The sequence below is a fragment of the Antechinus flavipes genome, chromosome 5 (assembly GCF_016432865.1).
Source record: "Antechinus flavipes isolate AdamAnt ecotype Samford, QLD, Australia chromosome 5, AdamAnt_v2, whole genome shotgun sequence".
Lineage (NCBI taxonomy): Eukaryota > Metazoa > Chordata > Mammalia > Dasyuromorphia > Dasyuridae > Antechinus > Antechinus flavipes.
The window spans coordinates 293143835-293164429 of record NC_067402.1 but is presented as its reverse complement, the minus strand read 5'-3'; the positions used below and the strand labels follow the sequence as shown (position 1 = coordinate 293164429).

Below are 20595 nucleotides of genomic sequence, written 5' to 3'. Positions count from 1 at the left end.
CTTGTTTACCTGTCCATCTATCTCATCTATCTATCTACCTATCTATCCATCTATTCATCCATCCATCCACCTATCTATCCATCTATCCATCCATCCATCCATCCATCCATCCATCTATTCATCCATCGATCTATCTATCTATCTATCCATCCATCTATTCATCCATCCATCCATCCATCCACCTATCTATCCATCTATTCATCCATCCATCCGTCCATCCATCTATCTGTCTATCTGTCCATCTGTTCGTCTATCTAGTTATCTATCTACCCATCTACTTGTCTCTTTAATTACTTACTTAGCTGTCTATCTACTTCCCTACTTGTCTGTATCGATCTACTCATCTACTTGTCTATTTATCTTCTCTCTTACCCTCTCCAATTCCCCTTCCCTATTTCACAACCTTCACATAGTCCCAGAACTTTGATTTCTACCATTTTTGAGAGAACCCCATACCGATGAGCTTTGGGACATTCACATTCATATATAAACACACACATACATGCATATGTAGCTTTGTCCCATTTGTTCCTATGTGTCCCCTCCCCACCATAGGTCGGTGACCAGCCTCTTCAAGAGAGAGGCTACTTTTTTTGCCTTGGCACTTTAATGACTAATTTATCATTAGCACGTATCAGAAAATTCTCTTTGTTTGATCTCAGTCATCCTCATGTGGGACTCTCCCAAGACAGTGTTCAATACCAGATCAGCTGCACTCTGACTCCAGGAGAGTGGCTGGGAGGGGCAGAGGTCTGGCAGCAGTCTCTAGGCCTTTTCCAGAGACTAAAGGCCCAAGGGCTCCCTGCACTTACATTGCCTGGGACTGTGCGGCCTGTGTGGCTCAGCTCCCGGCACTGATGACCCATCTCTGACATCCCACACAGGTGGACTTGGCCCTGGACAGGGCAGGGGGGTTCCCAGCTCAGGGACTGGGTGAAGGGGTTGTAGAAGATGTAATCCCACAGGATTCTGGTGTCTATACACACAGAGACATACAAACAGAGGGGTCAGAAAGGGAACAGCTCCGCCCTTGTCCTTCCCCTCAGTATCCCCCTTCCCTGGGCAGCCTTTGATATCAAAGCTAACCCAACAGACTGGGCAGACTGAAACAAATGAAGCCACATCCCAGGATCCCCTCTCCAAATGACCACAGAGAGAGCCCTTTTGGAACAGGAGCCAGCATGGATAGCCCAGGACTGGGAGACGTGTCTCCCAGAGGAGGGAGAGGGTCCCCAGGGGCAGCAGGAAGAGAGAAGGGGCCACCCTGCTGAAGGCTGCTCCTTACTTGCCATTTTCAAAGGGACAGATCTGGATTCTCACCGCATCGGGGACAGCAGCCCAGCCCTGACAGGGAAAAGGAAAAGCATTGTCAGCTCAGCTTCGGGGCACCTCCCGCCATGTTTCCTAAAAGCACAGACTGATAGAACAAGAGAGGGGTGCCATCTCCCTGGCTCAAGGAAAGGCAGAATGGAGGGCACCGTATTTGGAATAGGGAGACCTGAGTGCTAAAGTTACCTGTACTAGAGCACTTTCAGACCTCAGTTTCTTCATCTGTAAAATAGTGCTAAACTCTGCACAATGCAATTTGTGAGGATTAAATGAGATAATGTACTATGGAAACTGATCCAACCAGTCTTAGTGAAGCTTTAATGAACCCCAAGGAGCCAAAAATTAGCACGGCAGTTTGAACCACAAGACCCGGCCCCTTTGGAGCTTTTCCAGGACAGAACAAGGGGAATCTGCCTAAATCCCTCCTGCTGGAGTGATTTAGCTGAGGTACAAGGGAGGACTTCCATACCCCCTGAGGATGGCAACACCTTGGGACAAGCCATCCAAGGAGGTGGCAAATGTCCCATAGAAGGGATAGCGGTCATCCGGAGGGCGTCCTGACCAAAGTGTGTGTGAGGGTAATTCCAAATGGCTCCAAATTACTGCTTCAGGCTCCTTGAAGCTCTCTGGGCCTGAGTCTGTGGCAAGTTCAGCTCAAGGATGCTTGGGGAAATGTTCCTCTTCTCACATGGAGCAGTACTCCCAGGGCTGAGTCATGTGAAGGGGAGTACGTGTTCAGGTTGGGTCAAGCATTAACATTAGAGACTGTTAAATATGGGAGGGGTTGTTAAGGTCATCTAATCTAATCCCTTCGTTTTGTAAATGAATAAAGTACCCAGGGTTGTCCGTTATGGGATTCAGGCAGGGAGTGAGGGTGGGGGTGGAGAAGGGTGAGGCAGCAGGATATCAGGTGTGGGAGGGAGGAAGGAGGGAGGAGAGAGCACTGACCTCAATACACAGGCATGGCAGCAGCTGTGAATACTTCAGGGACACTGGCTTCCCAGGCTGCTCTGCATTCACCTGTATCCAAAGGGGCTGGCTGAAATCCACTCATTCCAGTGGGATGGGGAGGTGCTGAGAGTCCTTTGGGTGTGCACCCAGCCCCTCTGTCCCTTGGGAGTGCCTAACCCCCTCTTTATGTATTGAACCTACTGTAGCATATGTGGGAACCACCTCCCATATGTACATGTGCTGAGTACCTCCCATGAGTCTTCTAAGTGTCCTTTTCATGTGCTTGTCTTTGCTCCCCCAGTTCTAGGCCAGCTAAAGTCCCTTTTCTGCCCTAAGGTCCCTGATGCCTGAGAGGATAAGAACTATGCTCTGTACTGGGGTCCCTGATGTCAAGGTGAGAACCTTCCTTCTCTGCCCTGGGGTCCCTGATGTCAACCTAAGAACCTTCCTCCTCTGTTTTGGGGTCCTTGATGCTAAGAGCTGTCCTCTGTACTGGGGTCCCTGATACCTGAGCTAAGAGCTGTCCTCTGTACTGAATTCCCTGTTATCAAGCTGAGAACCTTCCTCCTCTATTTTGGGGTCCCTGTTGCCAAGCTGGGAACCTTCCTCCTCTGCTCCCACTGGCTGAGATGAGAGCGTCCCTCTGCCCGGCAGCCCCAAATGTCATCTGGATTTACCAGTACTGGTGGACTGTAATCTTCACAGGCAAACCATTTGAGACACAGCCGGACATAGTAGGACTGTCCTTGGGGGATGTCTGCAAAGTGCACCTCGATGGCCTTCTGGACATGGTCAACATTGTACTGGAGCCTCCCAGCTGGTGGGGATAGAAGGTAAGGATGGGGCCTGGCTCTCTCCAAAGCCGGGAAAGCTGCCGTGCTCCTGTCAACCACTAATTGAGCCCCTTCCTGGACCCTGAGAGGACTCTACCCAGCCCCAGGGCACAGCTGAACCCTCGTGGGGGCAGGAGGCTGCTAGGAGTCCTGGGTCCTAGTCTTGACTTCCAGTAGAATCCAGTAGTGAACCTCAGTTTGCCCTTGTCTAATTCCAATCTTCCTCCCACCTCTCCCTCCTTCCCCTTTCCAAGAGCTGTGGGAAGGTCTGAGAAGACAGTGGGCAGGAAGGGGCCTTGGGAACGGGCTGCAGCGGGGAGCCATGGAGCTGCCACATGCTCTCCTGTGCCAGTGAGGAGGGAGCCACATTGACAACCTTCCAATATTATACAGCAAAGTTTGTCCTTTCCCAAACCCAGGGGTGGGAGTCAACTCCAAATCTTAGGACTTAGAACTGGAAAGAAATGGAGACGTTAGGTTGAATGCTTTCATTGTAGGAGAAAGGGGGAAACTGAGACCAAGACTTGCCTGAGGTCACATAAGTAATCAGAGAGAAAGACACAATTTGAATCCAGGTCTCCAAGGAGACTTGGTATAATTCTAGCTTGGGAACTAGAGATGCTGACATCCTCAAGGGCTGTTAGATGGGGAGGGGGGACCCTGCAGGGCTCTGTGCACACAGGTGGGTAAAAGGAGAACAGAATCGGGACCACGGCATCTCATATCACTCACCAAAGCAGGCTGGGATGTTTCTTGCCACGTCAACATCTGTACAATCTGCAAAATACCCCCGGGGGTTCTCAGTCTGAGCAAAGTCCTGAGCACCAACCACCTCCTCGGGGCCGTCAGTACCCAGAGAGGCAGAATCCCATCAGACCCCTATGCTGGGACCTCTAATCTGATCATGACCTGACCCCTAACTTCTGACCCTGAACTCCTGACCTCAGCAGAGCCTCAGAATGAGTCCAGATCCTCCTGTCTCTGAGAGCAGACCAAAGGGACATCTCTACAGGGGAACAGCTCAGAGAACGCCCACCCCAGGGTCTCTGGAAGCAGCCCTTTGCTCTTTGGGACAGCTCCAATTGGCGGGAAGCCTCCCTTCTGCCAAGATGAAACCTGCCCCAACGGGTATCATGCTTCCCTTGCTGCTGCCCTCGGGGGCCTAACAGAACCAGCCACCACTAACTTGAAAAAAGCCCCTCCAAAGTCTGGCTGAGCAGCAGCCCCGCTTCCTTCTCTGAACCTTCATACGGCCTGGTCTGCAGGCCCTCCCTATCCCATCTTCCTTCCTCTGGATGCTCTCCAGCCTATCACGGTCCTTCTCAAGGACCCAAACAGAGCAATGTTTAAAGATTTTAGTAGGAACCTCCTTTCTCTGGTTTCTATGCTGGCTAAGAAAAGTGAATGCCCTTCTGTGTGAGGGAAGGGTTTTTGACCCTCTTTGTGCCCTGAACTCCATGGGCAGCCTGGAAGCCCACAATCCCCTTCTCACAATTTATGATCTCTGACACATAGAATTATAATAGAAATCAGTTACATTAATTATCATTTTTTTAAAAGATCCCAAGATCTCAGATTAAGAACACCTCCCCTAAAGCCAAGGTGGCCCAAGGGACAATTCCCAGACTGGGGTTGACGGGGGGGAGTCTTTTAAAAGCATTTTTGGAGAGAGCAATGGCAAGTGAATTGTCTATTTCACTTTCTTTCCCATTGATTCTCATGAACCAATTGAAGATTTTCACAGTACTTAAATAATGGATCCTATGACAAAATCAATACCATTTTTGAACAAAGGGCCAGCTTTTAAAATCTCATTACATGTTATTATCCCCCTTCACAAACTAGTGTAGCCAACAACTCCCTTATACAGATAAACCATCACCCTGCCTTTGCTCGGCTGTTCCTCATACCTGGTGTACTATCCCTCCTTATCTCTGTCTCATGTCCTTTCAACTCAAGGACAACTTTCTACATGTGTTTCTGCATTTCCCAACTGCTACTGGCCCCTTACAATATATTTGTATCCATTTTGTATTTCCTTTTATGTGGATGCAAGCTCATTGAGGACAGCGACTATTTCCCTTTTGTTTTTCTGACCCCACTGCCTGGCACAGAGTCTGCATGCAGTAGGCACTTAATAAAGGCTTATTGATCAATCGACTACAACAAGCCTTTTAAAGGAACCCATCATTCCATTTTGTCAAAGAGAGTCTGGGGACAGGAAATGAAAGAGAGCAATGGAGGAGCCCAAAGCCCTGTTCCGGCGGGGTCTCTCTCCTGTTAAGAGCACGAGGCAGAGCCTTACCTTCTACGTGGTATTCACGGCTGATCTGGACCTTACAGTAATAGGGGATGGTCTTCACGGTGACATAAAGGTGCTGAGCAACACTCACCTCGAAGCAGTCAAAGTGTACCTGGAGCTGGGGTCAGATGTAGACAATGTCACCGGGGGCTTCCCAACAAGGACACCACTGGCTTCCTACTCAGCACATGTGGGGAGGGGACAGAGAGCAGCTGAAGGGAGCTGGACAGTACCCCAAGGTTGAGGGCCAATGAAATCAAGAGAACCCCTCCCTCTTGAGTCCCCCTGAACTCCACACTGAACTAAGCTTTGCAACTGAAGAGACAGAAGAGAAGAAATGAATCCTGCCCTCAGGAAGCTCCCAGTCTAGTGAAGATTCATAGATTTCCCAGCTTTCCTTCAAAGTCCATCACGAGTGCTCCCCCTTAGAGGAAGCCTCTTTTGCCTCCTTCAGTTTTTAATCTCTTTTCCCTGTGGATATTCCTCTCCAGGATCACAGAATTAGGAGCTGGATGGAACACATCATTGTGGTTTACTTTTCTTCCCAGTGAAAAATAAATACTTTCACCATTAATCTATATTGGATTATTTGCCATCTAAGGGAGGGGATGGGAAGAAGGGAAGGAAAAATTTTGGAACACAGGGTTTTGCAAGGGTGAATGTTGAAAATTATCCATGCATATGTTTTGAAAACAAAAAGTTTTAATGAAACAAACAAATAAATAAATAAATTTTGAAAAAAGTTTTAATTAAAAACAAACAAATGTCTTGAGATTAAGAACGCTTTTTTTTTTAGTATCACCTGGCACACAGTAGGTACTTAATGATGGAACTTAATTCCTAGTTTTTGTTCCCTGAAGAGATTGGGTGGAGAAAGAGCTAGGAGAGGATCCAGAGCCTGGGAACTCAGGGCCCTTGCATGACAGCTGCTTCTTAAAGGATATGTGGGAGAACCAAGGGGAGCAGGGACTTCTAGGCACAAGGGTGGAATAGTCACGCTATGTATGAAGGCAGCAAGAAGCTGCTGGAGGTGCTGGAGAGCACCTGCCCCCTGCTTTCTCCATTTCTAGCTCATTCTCACCCACCTCCCCATCTCTCCCCCATTGCCCTCCAGCTCACCGTTTTGCCCACCATCTTCTGGCTGGAGACCTTGGGAATCCTGATACTGTGACATCTTGTCTCTTGTGTGTCCAGGGACAGTAGGCAGATCTCCAAGCCTCGAAGGCTTCCTAGGACCAAGAGAAAGTGAGCAGGATATCACATGTGCTTGCTGGTGTCCACGAGGGACAGAGAGTCAGAGCCCCCGCTCCCTGCCACCATGACCTTCAGGTACCCATGGGTTAAGAGAAGACAATTCTCAGGCCTAGTTGTGATTGATTGGGAGGAGACATGGAGAAAATCCTTGGACCAGCCAGGGGCCTGAGGAGGAGGAATAGAAGGAAAGGGTACAAGGGTGAGCTTTTGTTTGGGGCTCAAAGGCATCTTAAAGGACCCAGATTTAAGAAGCTACACTCAGATAGAAAGCGAGCTCATAATCCCCATCTCAGCCAGAAGGTCACAGCTCCCACATTGGGCAGGAGTGAACTCTGAGCCACTCTGACCACCTGGCTCTCACCATGGAGGCTCTGCTGGCTCTTACCTTCCATGACGAGGCTGGCACTGACGCTCAGATGCAGAGCACAAGACTCTCTGTGGACACACTTCATGACTGTGGACAGCATCAGGGACTCTAGGGTGGGTGGCGCCACGGAGGAGGGTGGTTGCCGGCAGAAACTGTTAAAAATGTTCCCTGTGGAAGAGAAGGAGCGGTCGATCCCTCCGTGCCTTCCCTGGAGGCTTCTGGGAAGGACACGATGCCCACAGCTGGCAAGGGGCAAGGGAGAGTGAAGACTCCACCCACCAACAGGGAAAGCAGCCCCAACCTCTCACCCTGAAGAGTCATGACGACAGTTGGATCAAAGAGAGAAAAGCTGATCATTGGAATTGGTCCCACAGACTGGATTACGTGCCCTACCTGGGACTTGGGTCAGACAGAGAGTTTTATCTGCCATTGATAACAGCCCATGGGCATCAATCATCATCAGGCTGGGCTGGACACAGACTTGGACAGGTCTGACAGTCCAGAGGAAAGTGGGCAGCACCCAAGAGGAGGCCCCAGCTCCTCTTAATGCCATGCTTGACCCACCCAAGAAGCACTGGTCTAAAAATCGGGACATCTGTATTCAAGTCCCTGAATCTTTTCTCTGAATTGGAACTCAGTTTCCCTCTTTGAAAAATGAGAAGAATAAGATGATCTCTAAAGTCCTTCCTAGTTCTGACTACAACTCTAGAACACTACTCTATACTAGTTGGATTTGTTTTTTGTTGTTGTTGTTGTTGTTTTTTTGCTTTGTTTTGTTTTTAGGCTTTGCAATTTAGCTTAAATCTCTTTTATTGCTCTAGGAAAAAAAATGTTTTCATCCTGCACTCAGTGAGAATACATGATAGCTGGCGGTGATTATGGAGAATTCTCCCATCTGGGACACTTCTTCAAAATAGTCTAAGAAAGCCCTCTGGGGACAAAATGAAAAAGGTTTAATTCACAATCCTAACAAGAGAATTTTTCAAGCTCTCATTCAGAGCCTCGACTCAGTTTACAGAGAGATCTGATGAGTATAATTAATGTCAGGTAACGGGAAAAAAACTGGATGTCACAGAGAATCTGTCTTTTCACTGAAAGAAGCCCTAAATGGGATCACTTCACTTCCAGCTGGGGAGGACCATAGGAATGGTGAATCAGCCACCAATGCTTATCCAGAGCACCTCTGAAAAACCTTGTGGCTCTCCACCCACTTTCTACTCTGATGGCCACCATCTCATCTCAAGTGATCCCTTTCCAGTCTGCGGCAGTGGCTAAAGGCTACATTGGGCCAAGAGGGGGGCGTAGGCTCAGAAGGTTGGGAGAGGGGGAGTGCTCTTCCCATCTTGCCTCATTCTTTGCCAGTGATCTGCCAAGGAAGGCCAATGACAGCAGAGGCTGGGCAGCCAGAACTGACGTGGGAAATGAGATGAAGGGAAAAGGTAGGTCACCGGACACAAAGTCCTGTTTTGAAGAGGAAGTGCTTTGGCCCTTAAGTTACTCAGGATATAATTTATCTATTTACATGCAGCTTCCTGATTTAGAATGTAAGCTCCTTGAGGGCAAGAACTGTTTTTCCCTTTATTTGTATACCCAGTACTGAGCACAGTGCCTGACACATCTTAAGCATTTAATAAAGACTTGTGGGATTCACCTTGTTGGTCCCACTTCTGCCTCTTTCCAAGAATGAAGAGGCCCTGATCCAGTCCTCGGGACAATTCCCAATCTGGAATATAGCCCAGTCTTGTCAGTACATTCCTCAGTTTAGTCTTCAACCCTCAGTTCAGTGTTTCCCTTTCTACATCCATGCCCATATTGAGCATTCCAAAATCAATGCCCTCAGCCTCATCCTGAGTGCCAGCCTCATGTCTCCACCTGGATGCCCAGTTGGTACTTCACATGTCTAAAACAAAGTTTATTCTCCTTTTCCCCACCCCAAACTCTCTCCTCTTTCTAGTTTCACTGTTTTTGTCTACAAGACAATAATTCACTTAGTCTTACATTCACAGAAGCTGAGTTGGATTTCATAAGGTCTTGGTTAGGTTGGGAAAATGCAGATCTGCCAATCTGCCAAATCCTGGCTCTGCCAAATACTACTTGTGTGACTTTGCAAAAATCACTTCATTTCCCTGGACCTCGGTTTCCTCAACTTAAATATAGGGGAATGGCCCCTAAGGTCCCTTTCTGCTACAAATATAGTCCCAGGATCTCCTGAAGCAGCCCCTTCCCCTACTGTATAAATCTGATAGTTGGGATGCTTTTGAAACAATTGATCTGAAATATATCTCTGATACTTTCCATCATTAACTCTGCCCAAAAAGCAGTCAAATCCCTTTTACCTAAGCCAACATTTTGAGTACTCAAAGAAAGCCATCATGTCCTCCAGTCTTCTCTTCCTCAGGGAAAATACTTCCTCTCTCTCTCTCTTTCATCATCTCTCATCATCTCCTCATTATCTCATCATCTTCTTCTCATCTCCTCATTATCTCATCATCTTCTTCTCATCTTCTCATTATCTCATCATCTTCTCATCATCTCATCATCTTATCATCATCTTATCTTCTTTTCATCCTCTCATCATGATCTCATCATCTTCTCATCATCTCATCATCTTCTTCTCATCTTCTCATTATCTCATCATCTTCTTCTCATCATCTCATCATCTCATCATCTTCTCATCTTCTCATCATCTCATCATCTTCTTCTCATCTTCTCATCATCTCATCATCTTCTCATAATCTTCTCATCATCTCATCATCTTCTCATCTTGTCATCTTCTTCTCATCATCTTCTCATCTTCTCATCATCTCATCATCTTCTTCTCATCTTCTCATCATCTCATCATCTTCTCATAATCTTCTCATCATCTCATCATCTTCTCATCTTGTCATCTTCTTCTCATCATCTTCTCATCTTCTCATCATCTTCTTCTCATCTTCTCATCATCTCATCATCTTCTCATAATCTTCTCATCATCTCATCATCTTCTCATCTTGTCATCTTCTTCTCATCATCTTCTCATCTTCTCATCATCTCATCATCTTCTTCTCATCTTCTCATTATCTCATCATCTTCTTCTCATCATCTCATTATCTCATCATGATCTCATCATCTTCTCATCATCTCATCATCTTCTTCTCATTATCTCATCATTTTCTTCTCATCATTTCATCATCTTCTCATCTTCTCATCATTTCATCATCTTCTCATCTTCTCATCATCTCATCATCTTCTTCTCATCATCTCATCATGATCCATCATCTTCTTCTCATGATCTTATCATCTCATCATGATCTCATCTTCTTCTCATCTTCTCATCATCTCATCATCTTCTTCTCATCTTCTCATTATCTCATCATTTTCTTCTCATCATTTCATCATCTTCTCATCTTCTCTCATCAAAATCTCATCATCTTCTCATTATCTCATCATCTTATCATCTCTCATCATCATTTCATCATCATCTCATCATCTCCTCATCTTCTCATCATTTCATCTCATTATCTCTCATTATCTCTCATCATCTCACCTCATTATCCCTCATCATCTCTCATCATCTCATCATCTCTCATCATCTCTCATCATTTCATCTCATCATCTCATCTCATCATCTCTCATCATCATTTCATCATCATCTCATCATCTCCTTCTCATCTTCTCGTCATCTCACCTCATTATCTCTCATCATCTCACCTCATTATCCCTCATCATCTCTCATCATCTCATCATCTTCATCATCTCATCTCATCATCTCTCATTATCTCACCATCTCTCATCAGCTTTCATTATCTCTCATCATCTCTCATTATCTCTCATCTCCTCTTATCATCTCTCATCATCTCTCATCATCATGAGATGATGAGAGATGATGAGAGATAATGAGAGATGAGAGACATACATACACTCCTCCTGCTTTCTGCTAACCCTGCTGAGATCTGTTACTCCTAACATCGGCTCATCTGCATATCTATATGGGGAAGATTGATATGTATGGTCCTGGCAATGGGTAGCCTCAAGGTAGACCCCCTCGGGCCAGGGCATGGAGAGAAGGGGAGGGAATGTTAGGGGCTTTCCTTTTGAGAATTGCCATGGAATTTCTCTTCCACAAATCTGATAGGTCCTTGCCTTTATCTGAGTCATTGATTCCCAATATTTTCAAGTCTGAAGACCTGAAAAACCCATTTGAGGTTAAGGTTAGCTTTACTACTATTAGGATGATACTGTTAGTATCCATTGGATGAGCAGACACATAACTGGATATGGACCCTTTGTCATAGTTCTTTTGCTCAATCCCATCCCTCCAAGGCTCAAACTGGAAACCTCTCCTAAGTCATCGATGGAAAGAAGTGTTGCTCAGTATATATGAAGTCCAGGAAAGGGTTACCTCCAAGCTCATTACCATTACCATTACTATTACTATCAATGGACCATTAGTGACCACACTTGGTGTCAGATCATTGAGACATGGCTTACCCTACCTAACTATACCATGTTCCGGGCCACACCTCTTCAGTTTCCCACAAAGAGAACACAAGCTTCTCTGTCAGAGACTTTGCTGCAACACAGCCATACTATGTCAACAGAATTCCCCGAACTCGGAGTCTCGTAACCTTAGTTTAAAAGAAGGAAATGGGGTAAGGCTGGGCTGACGTGGACCTGTTCTCAAGGAAGTAAGCCCAGCTTTTAGTGATCATTAGTTCCCTTTTTGAATATCCACAATCCATCCCTTTTAGGGAAACAGTATAGAAATTTTCCAGAACTTAACTCAAATTCACTGATTCTTAGTTCCCTCTTCAGGAAAATTGGTTTGTCTGCAGAATAGGACTTTCCAATTTTTTGGCTCTGGGAATTTTCCCCACCTGCCCCCCATGCCTGAGAAGTTCTCCCTCCTCATCTTCCCCTCTTGCTCTCCTGACTTCCTCCAAATCCCAGCTAAAATCCCACCTTCTACAGGAAGTATTGCCTTTCCTCTGTCGACAATGTCTAATTTACCCCATCTGCAGTCTGGGTGTACTTGATTATTTGCACGATGTCTACTGCATGAGACTGGGAGCTCCCAGGGAGAAAGGATAATCTTTTTCTCTCCAGTGCTTATCCCAGTGTACACAGTAGGTACTTAATAAATGTTTACTGACAGGTGAACTGTCCCATTTTCTATGAAACTTGGATTATCTTTGAATCCTTCCTTTCTCAACTCTCCCAGTCCTTCCGTTACCAAGGTTTGTGATCCCACCTTGGCAATATAGACTCACAACTGTCCCTTCCTTCCTGCCAATTTTCTTAAGTCATCAAAAGTGAAGAAAACAGCACTTGTTTCTCCTGACATTATCTTCATAAATACTTCCTAAATTTCTCATGTTCTGCACATGATACCCCATCTCTTCTCCCCCAAATACCTAGAATATACTCCTTTCTCAGCTTCATTTCTTAGAATCTCAGGAGTAGAATCTCAAAGCTCACTTCTAACTTCCCCTGTCATGCGAAGTGTTTCTTGATATACCCCTCAGCTGCTAGCTGTCTTCCTAACAAAGACTTAATATTTAGTTAATGTAAATATACATTACATATATGTCACATATGTCCCTCACAGTACCTACGAACCCATGTACCTTTGTTTCTTAAAGGAAAAAACCAAAGCAAATGACCCTTGAGAAGTCCCCCACTGCTAACACTCCAGAAATGGATAACTATACCTGTTTTCTCTTCTCAGGGGATGTAAGCTCTCTGAGGGAATTTAGTGTGTATCTTTGGATTTCCAGGGCCTGGCACATTATAACTGTTTAATAAATGCTAATTACTGAATGTATTCTGACAGCATCATTTGCTGGACCAGAACAAAATGTTCTTCAGCCTATTCCAGACACAGAGAAAAGGAAGAGAAAGGTTCTCGATGTCAGTGGCAATAAGAAGCAAAGAGGAAGCTGTTCAGGGAGGGGAAGGAAGCCCACCCACTGCTGTTCCTTCCTTGATCTCATCAGGCCTTCGTGGACTCTCCTGGGGGACCCAGGGACCCACGCCTGCATCTCTTGAAGCTCAGGAGGCTATTTCTTCTTCAGAGGGTCCAGTGCTGATATGGATTCATCAGCACTAAAAGTTTCATGGCTCTCTTTCCTTCCCTCTCCCTTCTGTCTCATTTTCCCTGGGGCCTGCTCCTACAGGTCTCAGATCTTTTCCTGACTTGACATGAGCAAGACCCTCTCTAAATCTAGGTCTGCTTAAAGGTGAGGAAAATGTTGGTCAGCATAAGCCAGGTGCATATGGGGACACAGAGCCCATGAATTGTCAGAATTATAGCCTTTTTAAACAGTGTCTCTGAGGAGAAGCCCTCATGGTAAAGGAACCCATGTACCTTGTTTCTTAAAGGAGGGAACCAGAGCAAATGATCCTTGAGGTCCCCCAATTCTAGCACTCCAGAAATGGCATTATTCCCCCATGACTACTTGCTGAAATCCTGCCCACTCCTCAAAGTCCAGTTTAAATTCTGTCTCTAACCCTTCCAGGAGCAACTTTCACCACCAGGTCACAGTAGGCTGGGATCATGGAGGTGAAGCTAGGGAGGAAGGGTTTCTAGGAGACAGACAGCCCAGATTCCCAAGGGTGACAAGTGCAAGCTGGGGAGCTGAGCAGAGACTACCCCCATCTGGATACTCACTGTTCACTTTGTTCTTGCAAGACACCCCCTGAGGAGAAATAGAACAGAGAGACAGCATTAAGTTAAGGTAGTGAACCATAGACTTTATTAGGGGTAAAGGAGTCACAGTACAGCAAGTCTTGCTTAGACCCTTGGGGAGAATAGATAACTTGGCCTAGAATTCTTGGCTTAGAATGGGTCATGGGCTGAATTGGACCTGAAAATTTCTCACAAAGAGTCTTCCCCCAACATCTGTTGCAGTCCCATAGTAGACCCTATTACACTTTTCCTAATCCCTTGGGATAAGCAGAAGACTGTTTGTACCACAAAAAAGACATTTAGCGTTTTGAAAATTTTAAGTTATGATGAAAGTTAGAAAACTTGGAGGCAACCGAATTTGGAGTGTATTCTAATGACTTACTCCTGGTATGTTATTTCTATTTCCCTTTACTAAAAAGAAAAAAAAAAGAATAATACTAAGAAAGTGCTTGTGTGATCTGGAGCATTATTTCCACTATATCTTGTGGAATGAGACTCAGAGGCTGAAGAAATTACCTGGAGCTATAAAGAGCCAGGAGCAGCTGGGGTTTTGTCACAGGGTGGAAATTTTAGATGGTACAGAATTTTAACACATGTATTCTAGAATTTGAATAAAAGGTATGAATAGAAAGTTCAGGTTCTGGGGCAGTTCTAACTTGTTGGTTATCTCCTTCCCTCCTTTTGTCCTAGAGGAAATTCCCAATCTGCCCTGCCCTGTCCCTCCCCTGGGGTTCCCCTTCCTTTCCTCCTTTCACCAAAAGCCAGCCTTTATGCCACTGTTACTTTATACAGCCCTACCCCTCTACCAGAAGTGAGCAGTAACTTTAATGCTACACTCTTTCCTGAACATTGGGTTAAAGAGAGAATTTCATGGAGGCATGGTACACCAGATCTGACAGTATTAAATTTAAACTTATATTGTTAAACTATACTTCTGAGATTCTATTCCTTAAATTTCTAAGCTGACTCTCTCCCTCCCTTTCTCCCTTCCTCTTTCCTTCTCTCTCTCGATTCTTTTCTCCTCTCCTCTCTCTCTTTCTCTGTCTGTCTCTCTCTCACTGTCTCTTTCTGTCTCTCTCGCTCTCTCTCTTCTGCTTCCCCCCCTCTCTCTCTCACAAACAATGAATTTTCATTTATATCTTTGATTTTTACATTATCTACATTTTCTATTTCACCCCTTCCTTTATTTCTCCTCAGAGAGGCACTTTATAATATATATTATATATATTATTATATATATATTATATTATATACAATATATTATATATCATATATATAATATTTAATTATATATGATATATAATATGTTATATATTATATATATATTAATATATTATATTATATGCCTTATACTAAAGAAGAAAAAAGAAGAAAAGAAAAAGAGTTCTACAAAATTAAGCAGTATATTAAAATATCTGGTGTCATATATGTATACATACACACACACATTCATGGTCTCCCATCTCTGCAAAGAAGAGGGAAATTATATCCAAAGGATCCTTTCTCTGTACATAACTGAATATCAAATAATTGCTTATTGAATCCCCCGCATTAGACTGGGAGCTTCTTGAAGGCAGGGGCTTTTCTTGGTATACCCAGCACTTAGGACAATGCCTAGTGTAAGGTAAGTAGGCGCCTAATAAAAGCTTGTTGACTTGGCTCAAGAGGTAGTTTATCATCTGTCTTCTCAAGCCAAGAGTGGTCATTCCAATTTGGCAGAATTCCATCTCAATGGCTTTGCGGCGTTTGCTCCTTCTGCTGATGTTGTTGCAGCTATGGTGTACATTGTTTCTCTGGTCCCGCTCATTTGGCTTTATATCTGTGTGTAACTCTTCCCTCGCTTTTCTGTATCCTTCATCAATCCCTAATAGCACAACAGAATTCCAGGATAAGAACCCAGGATAGGGTTTCTCCAATGTAACGACATCTCCTTCGTTCCAGCAAAAAGTGCTGCTGTGAGTATTTTGGCACCTCTGAAGACAATTTTTTTGATCATCAGCCTCGTTGTGATATATGCCCAAGTGGTTTATTTTCATTTCTTTTTGTATTATTTGTATGTCATGAGTCATAAAGTTGACTTGAGGGCACATGTCATGTTGCCTGCTGTAAGGCCGAGCAGCTGTATTGAGCAAACAAAGTGCTGCTCACAGATCTCAGCTTGCCCAGGCCACCTAAGAGGTCCAAGAGCCAGAGAAAAAAGGCAAAGACACCAGCTCCAGAAGGGACAGTGCTTCATTTCCTTCAGGATCTCAAAGAAACAAACTTCTGTCATTTTTCTTGGTTCCCAGGCAACTTCCTTTTATGCTCTTTCTCTCTTCACCAGGAAAGAAATTGCTTTGGTCTGGCAGGAAGCCCAGACCCAGCTCAACTCTGTCCAACCTCCAGAGGGAATAGGTATTTTCTGATATGTGCCGGGTTTCCCCATCTTTGTGAATGGTGTGAGCTAATCCAGTCCAAAGGACAAAGATAGCTTAGCGGGGGAAAGGTCCCACTGGCTCTTGAAGAGGAAGAATTGTCTCTCCCTCAACAAATAACCCAGTTTTCTCTTCTTTCTTTTTAATTTTTTAAAATTTTCCCCAGTTACATGTAAAAACAGTGTGTGGGTTTTTTTTTTTTTGGTTATACATATACATTCATTTTAAAAATATTTCTTTATGAATCATGTTGGGAGAGGAAAATCAGAGCAAAAGGGAAAAACCACAAGAGAGGAAAAAAAATGGGAGAAAACAATAACAACAAAAAAGGTGAACATAGCACGTATTAATTTATATTCCATTTCCACAGTTCTCTCTCTGGATGTGAATGGCATTTTCCACCCAAACTTTATTGGCATTGCCTTGGGTCATTGAACTGCTGAAAAGAACTACGTCTGTCATAGTTGATCATCTCACAATATTGCGATTGCTGTATATGATGTTTTTCCGGTTCTGTTTCTTTCACTCAGCATCAGTTCATGTAACTTTCTTAAATCATCCTGTTCATCATATTTTTTAGAATAATATTCCATTATTATAATATATCATAACTTGTTCAGCCATTCCCCGTCTATTTATTTTCCAATTCTTTGTCACCACAAAAAGAAATACTATAAACATTTTTTGCACATGTGGTCCTTTTCCCCTCTTTTATGATTTCTTTGAAAGACAGACTCAGTACTGGATCAAAGGGTATGCACAGTTTCATAGCCCTTTGGGCATAGTACCATATTGTACCAGAATGGATGGCTCATTTCACAACTCCACCAGCAATGCATTAGTTTTTCAGTTTTCCCAGTCCCCTCCAACATTTATTTTTATCTTTTCCTGTCATTTTAGCCAATCTGAGAGTTGTGAGGAAGAACCTCAGTGTTGTTTTAATTTGCATTTCTCAAGTAATTTAGAACAATTTTTCACATGATTATAAATTGTTTTAATTTCTTCATCTGAAAATTGTTTATATCCTTTGACCATTTATCAATTGGGGAATGTCTTGTATTCTTATAAATTTGACTCAGTTCTTTATATATTTTAGAAATGAGGCCTTTATCAGAAACACTGACTATAAAAATCCCCCTCCCCCTTTCTGTTTCCCTTCTAATCCCTTGCTATGGTTTTGTTGGTGAAAAAAAATTTTTAATGTAATCAAAATTGTCCATTTTGCATTTCTTTGGACATAAATTCCTCCCTTCTCAAGATCTGATAGATTAACTATCCTTTACTCTCCTAATTTACTTATAATATCACCTTTTATGCCAAAATCATGTACTCATTTTGACCTTATTTTGGTATGGGTTGTGAGTTTCTGACATGTTATTTTCCAGTTCTCCCAGCATTTTTGTCAAATAGTGAATTCTTATCCCAGAAACTGGAGTTTAGGAGTTGAAAAACCCAATTCTTGAAGGAACTATGGATGTGAACTTTTGTCACAAAGTTACTCTCATATGAATGTTGAAATCCTTTAGTATATAACCTGTTCCAAACATCCTGGACTCTTGGGATCAGGGTAAGACTATTTGTACCATGGACAAATTGTTGTGAAGGTTTCTTGTTTTCTAAGTGGTCACTGAAATTTCATAATTATTGAGAGGAACTACATTTCTAGGTATCATAAATCATGATACATACCACACCCCATCACATCATCCTTGTCCTACACAACTCCAGTTTATCTGAGATTCTTCTCAACTTGACTCTTTTCCTTTTCTTTTATTCTTCAGAATGACCCATTAAGGAAAGGAAGATTCTTGACTTAGTTCTTATTTTCAAAGTTTTGAGCCATAAAACAGGGATAAAAACAAAAGCTTCATCCAAAGATGACAGTAATTTTCATATGATAGTAGCCCAGTTCCAGTGACAACTTTTTAATTAACAAGGTACAGAATTGTGTCACTGATGATAGAGACAGTTCAGTTTTGTATCCATTACTTGTTCCAAGGATTTTACAGGCAGAAACAAAGAATGGTCACATAATGTGCCATGATGTAAGAGGAAATAAGTTCCAGATTGGATTTCTCTAAAGCTCCCTTTATTTCCATGCTCAACTGATTAGCTTCCAGTATCACACAATAAATTGAACTGTTCTTCCTGGAAAGAAAAACCTTGCTGAAGAAGGAGTTCGTGTATTGGAGAAAGTTTATATTTTAAAACAAGCATTTGTTATTTGGGACTTGTTTAAACGTGCAACTACTCACTAAGTGTTAATTAGCTATTTTATTGGGAAGCTGTAGTACACATGGCATAATCTGACAGAAACATATTAATTAAGTGAAAAGTAATAAACTGAACAATAATAAGCATTCAAAACCAAATCTTTTCCATTGGGAATATGTAAAGATGAACAAAAGTGATCTGGTAGTGTGGAAATTCTCAGTACTGAGCCAGGTATTATCATGGTTAGAGTCCAACTAAGCAGTTCTTGCTCACGAGGACCTTACATTTTGTAGAAGGGGGGGAGGTTTAAAGTCAGCAGATAGGGTTCACATCTGAGTTTTGGTGAATTAAGCCATTTCATGGAGCCCCAGTTTTACGGTACATTTTACAGATGAAGAAACTGAGCTTCTGAGGTGAAGTATCTTGTTCATGATCATGTCACTAGAAAGTGTCAATATTACAGAAAATCCTCACAGGTAGAAATTTCATCATTTTTTAAAATTGTCATATCTCCAAATACTTCATACGATGCCTGGTGTGGACAAAATGGGTGCTTAATAAATGCTTATTGATTAAGGGGGCATTTGATTTGGCATCAAACTTGGGTTTGATCCACTACCCTATATCTCCTCTTTGAATCATCAGATGTGGTTTGCTTGGAGCAAAGGGCAGGCTGAAGTTTGTCACCTTCCTCGTCTGGTCACCAGGCTTCTGAGGTCACATCTGAAGACCAAATAAGCTCTTTTGTCTTCTACTTCACCATAGGAGAATAATGGGGCCAGAGATTTAGAGTTCAAAGGGACCTTAGAGGTCACTGAATCCAATGCTTTCATTTTACAAATAAGGAAACTGAGGAACAGAGATGTTAAGTGCCTGCTCGGAGTCATAACTAGCAAATTGAAGTAGAATTTGAATCCAAATCTTCCTCACTCCAAGATAGGGACCCTTTCTGTTTATGTTATATTGAGTTTGCTGTTTCTTGTAATTTCTATATTTTTTATTTCCTGTAAATTGCAGGGTAGCCACCATTCCTCCAGCCCTCCAGTTCCCCCTTGAATGGTTGATTTTTTGGACCTAAGTATGTCAGATTTTCCATTTATTCCTATTCTAGTCTCCCCGTATCCCAGTGGTTGGAAGCGATCCCAGGTCTCCATGACTGCTGGAGTTGCCATCATTCTGGTATTTAGAAACTGGCAATGTCTTCCCAAGTATTCTCACACCAGAACTTTGTGGCAATCCTAGGAGATGAGTGACAAGGGGAATTAGCAGCTGTTTTACAGAAGAGAAAGCTGAGTCTCCAAGAAGCTCATTGGGAGAGATGAGATTTGGACCAGAGTTCTCCTCGACTCTTCTGAGTTGCTGTACCAGCACAGTCCTTAAAGCTTTAGTAGCATCAGGCCTGGATCTGGGGCAGCCTAAATGGCATGTGTTCAAGGACCTGCCCAACTAAGTGTGAAGAAGTCACAGCACAGGGGCATCTGGTCTTCTCCACGGAGTCAAAGAGAGACTGGGACTGGTGGTGTTGGAGCGATCATGGAATCATCCAATCTAGGCTCTAGAGTTAGATCTTAGAGGCCATCAGGCCATCCCTCCTCCATTTTATGGGTGAGGAAACAGGCCTATGTAGATGAGGTGACTTGCCCAATCTGACGCAGTTAATTCCACAACTAATGCTCTTTCCACTGTGCTACAGATCACAGATACTTAAGATACCGAGAAAGTAAATGTCATGGACCTGGTGGTCTTTCTCCCCTACTCTGAACTTCCTTTTATTGTTGGGTATTGGTATCATGGTCATCTTCCAGACACAACTCTCATAGCTTCCATTTCACCCTCGGGTCTTCACTCTTACTCAACCCACACAACCAATCAGTACGATTTTGCCAATTTTGCTTCCATCTTTCCAACATTTCTCAGACATGTATGATCCCACTCCAAAGAAGCCCCCACTTAGCTCAAACCTTAATTAATTACCTGGCTATACTATTTCAATACTATCTAGTTGATGTCCCTGATTTTCTATATTTCGATTCATCTTCCACACAGCTCACAAAGTGATTTTCCTTTGACTATATGTGTGTTTTGACTATTTCATTTCATTCTCACTCAATAAACTTCAATGACTTCCTACTGCCTCTAGGACCAAATGTAAAATCCTCTATTTGACATATAAAACATTTCACAACCTGGCTCCTTCATAATCTTTCAGTCCATTTACATATACCTATATGAGTGTGCCTAAGACAGACACACACATTTTGAGT

At 43.4% G+C, this 20595-nt stretch overlaps 1 protein-coding gene across 1 annotated transcript in view; it reads right to left on the bottom strand.

Annotated features, from left to right (window-relative positions):
• Window positions 1-20595, bottom strand: part of IL17REL (interleukin 17 receptor E like) — a 50867-nt gene that overhangs the window by 15215 nt on the left and 15057 nt on the right. Inside the window, exons 2-10 of the mRNA XM_051962647.1 lie at window positions 13686-13713; window positions 7055-7204; window positions 6535-6644; window positions 5419-5533; window positions 3846-3890; window positions 2958-3097; window positions 2278-2349; window positions 1290-1344; window positions 813-976 (exon numbers count right to left, since the gene is read on the bottom strand). Coding sequence (XP_051818607.1) covers window positions 813-976; window positions 1290-1344; window positions 2278-2349; window positions 2958-3097; window positions 3846-3890; window positions 5419-5533; window positions 6535-6644; window positions 7055-7204; window positions 13686-13713 — 879 coding nt within the window. The remainder of the gene's footprint in view (window positions 1-812; window positions 977-1289; window positions 1345-2277; window positions 2350-2957; window positions 3098-3845; window positions 3891-5418; window positions 5534-6534; window positions 6645-7054; window positions 7205-13685; window positions 13714-20595) is intronic.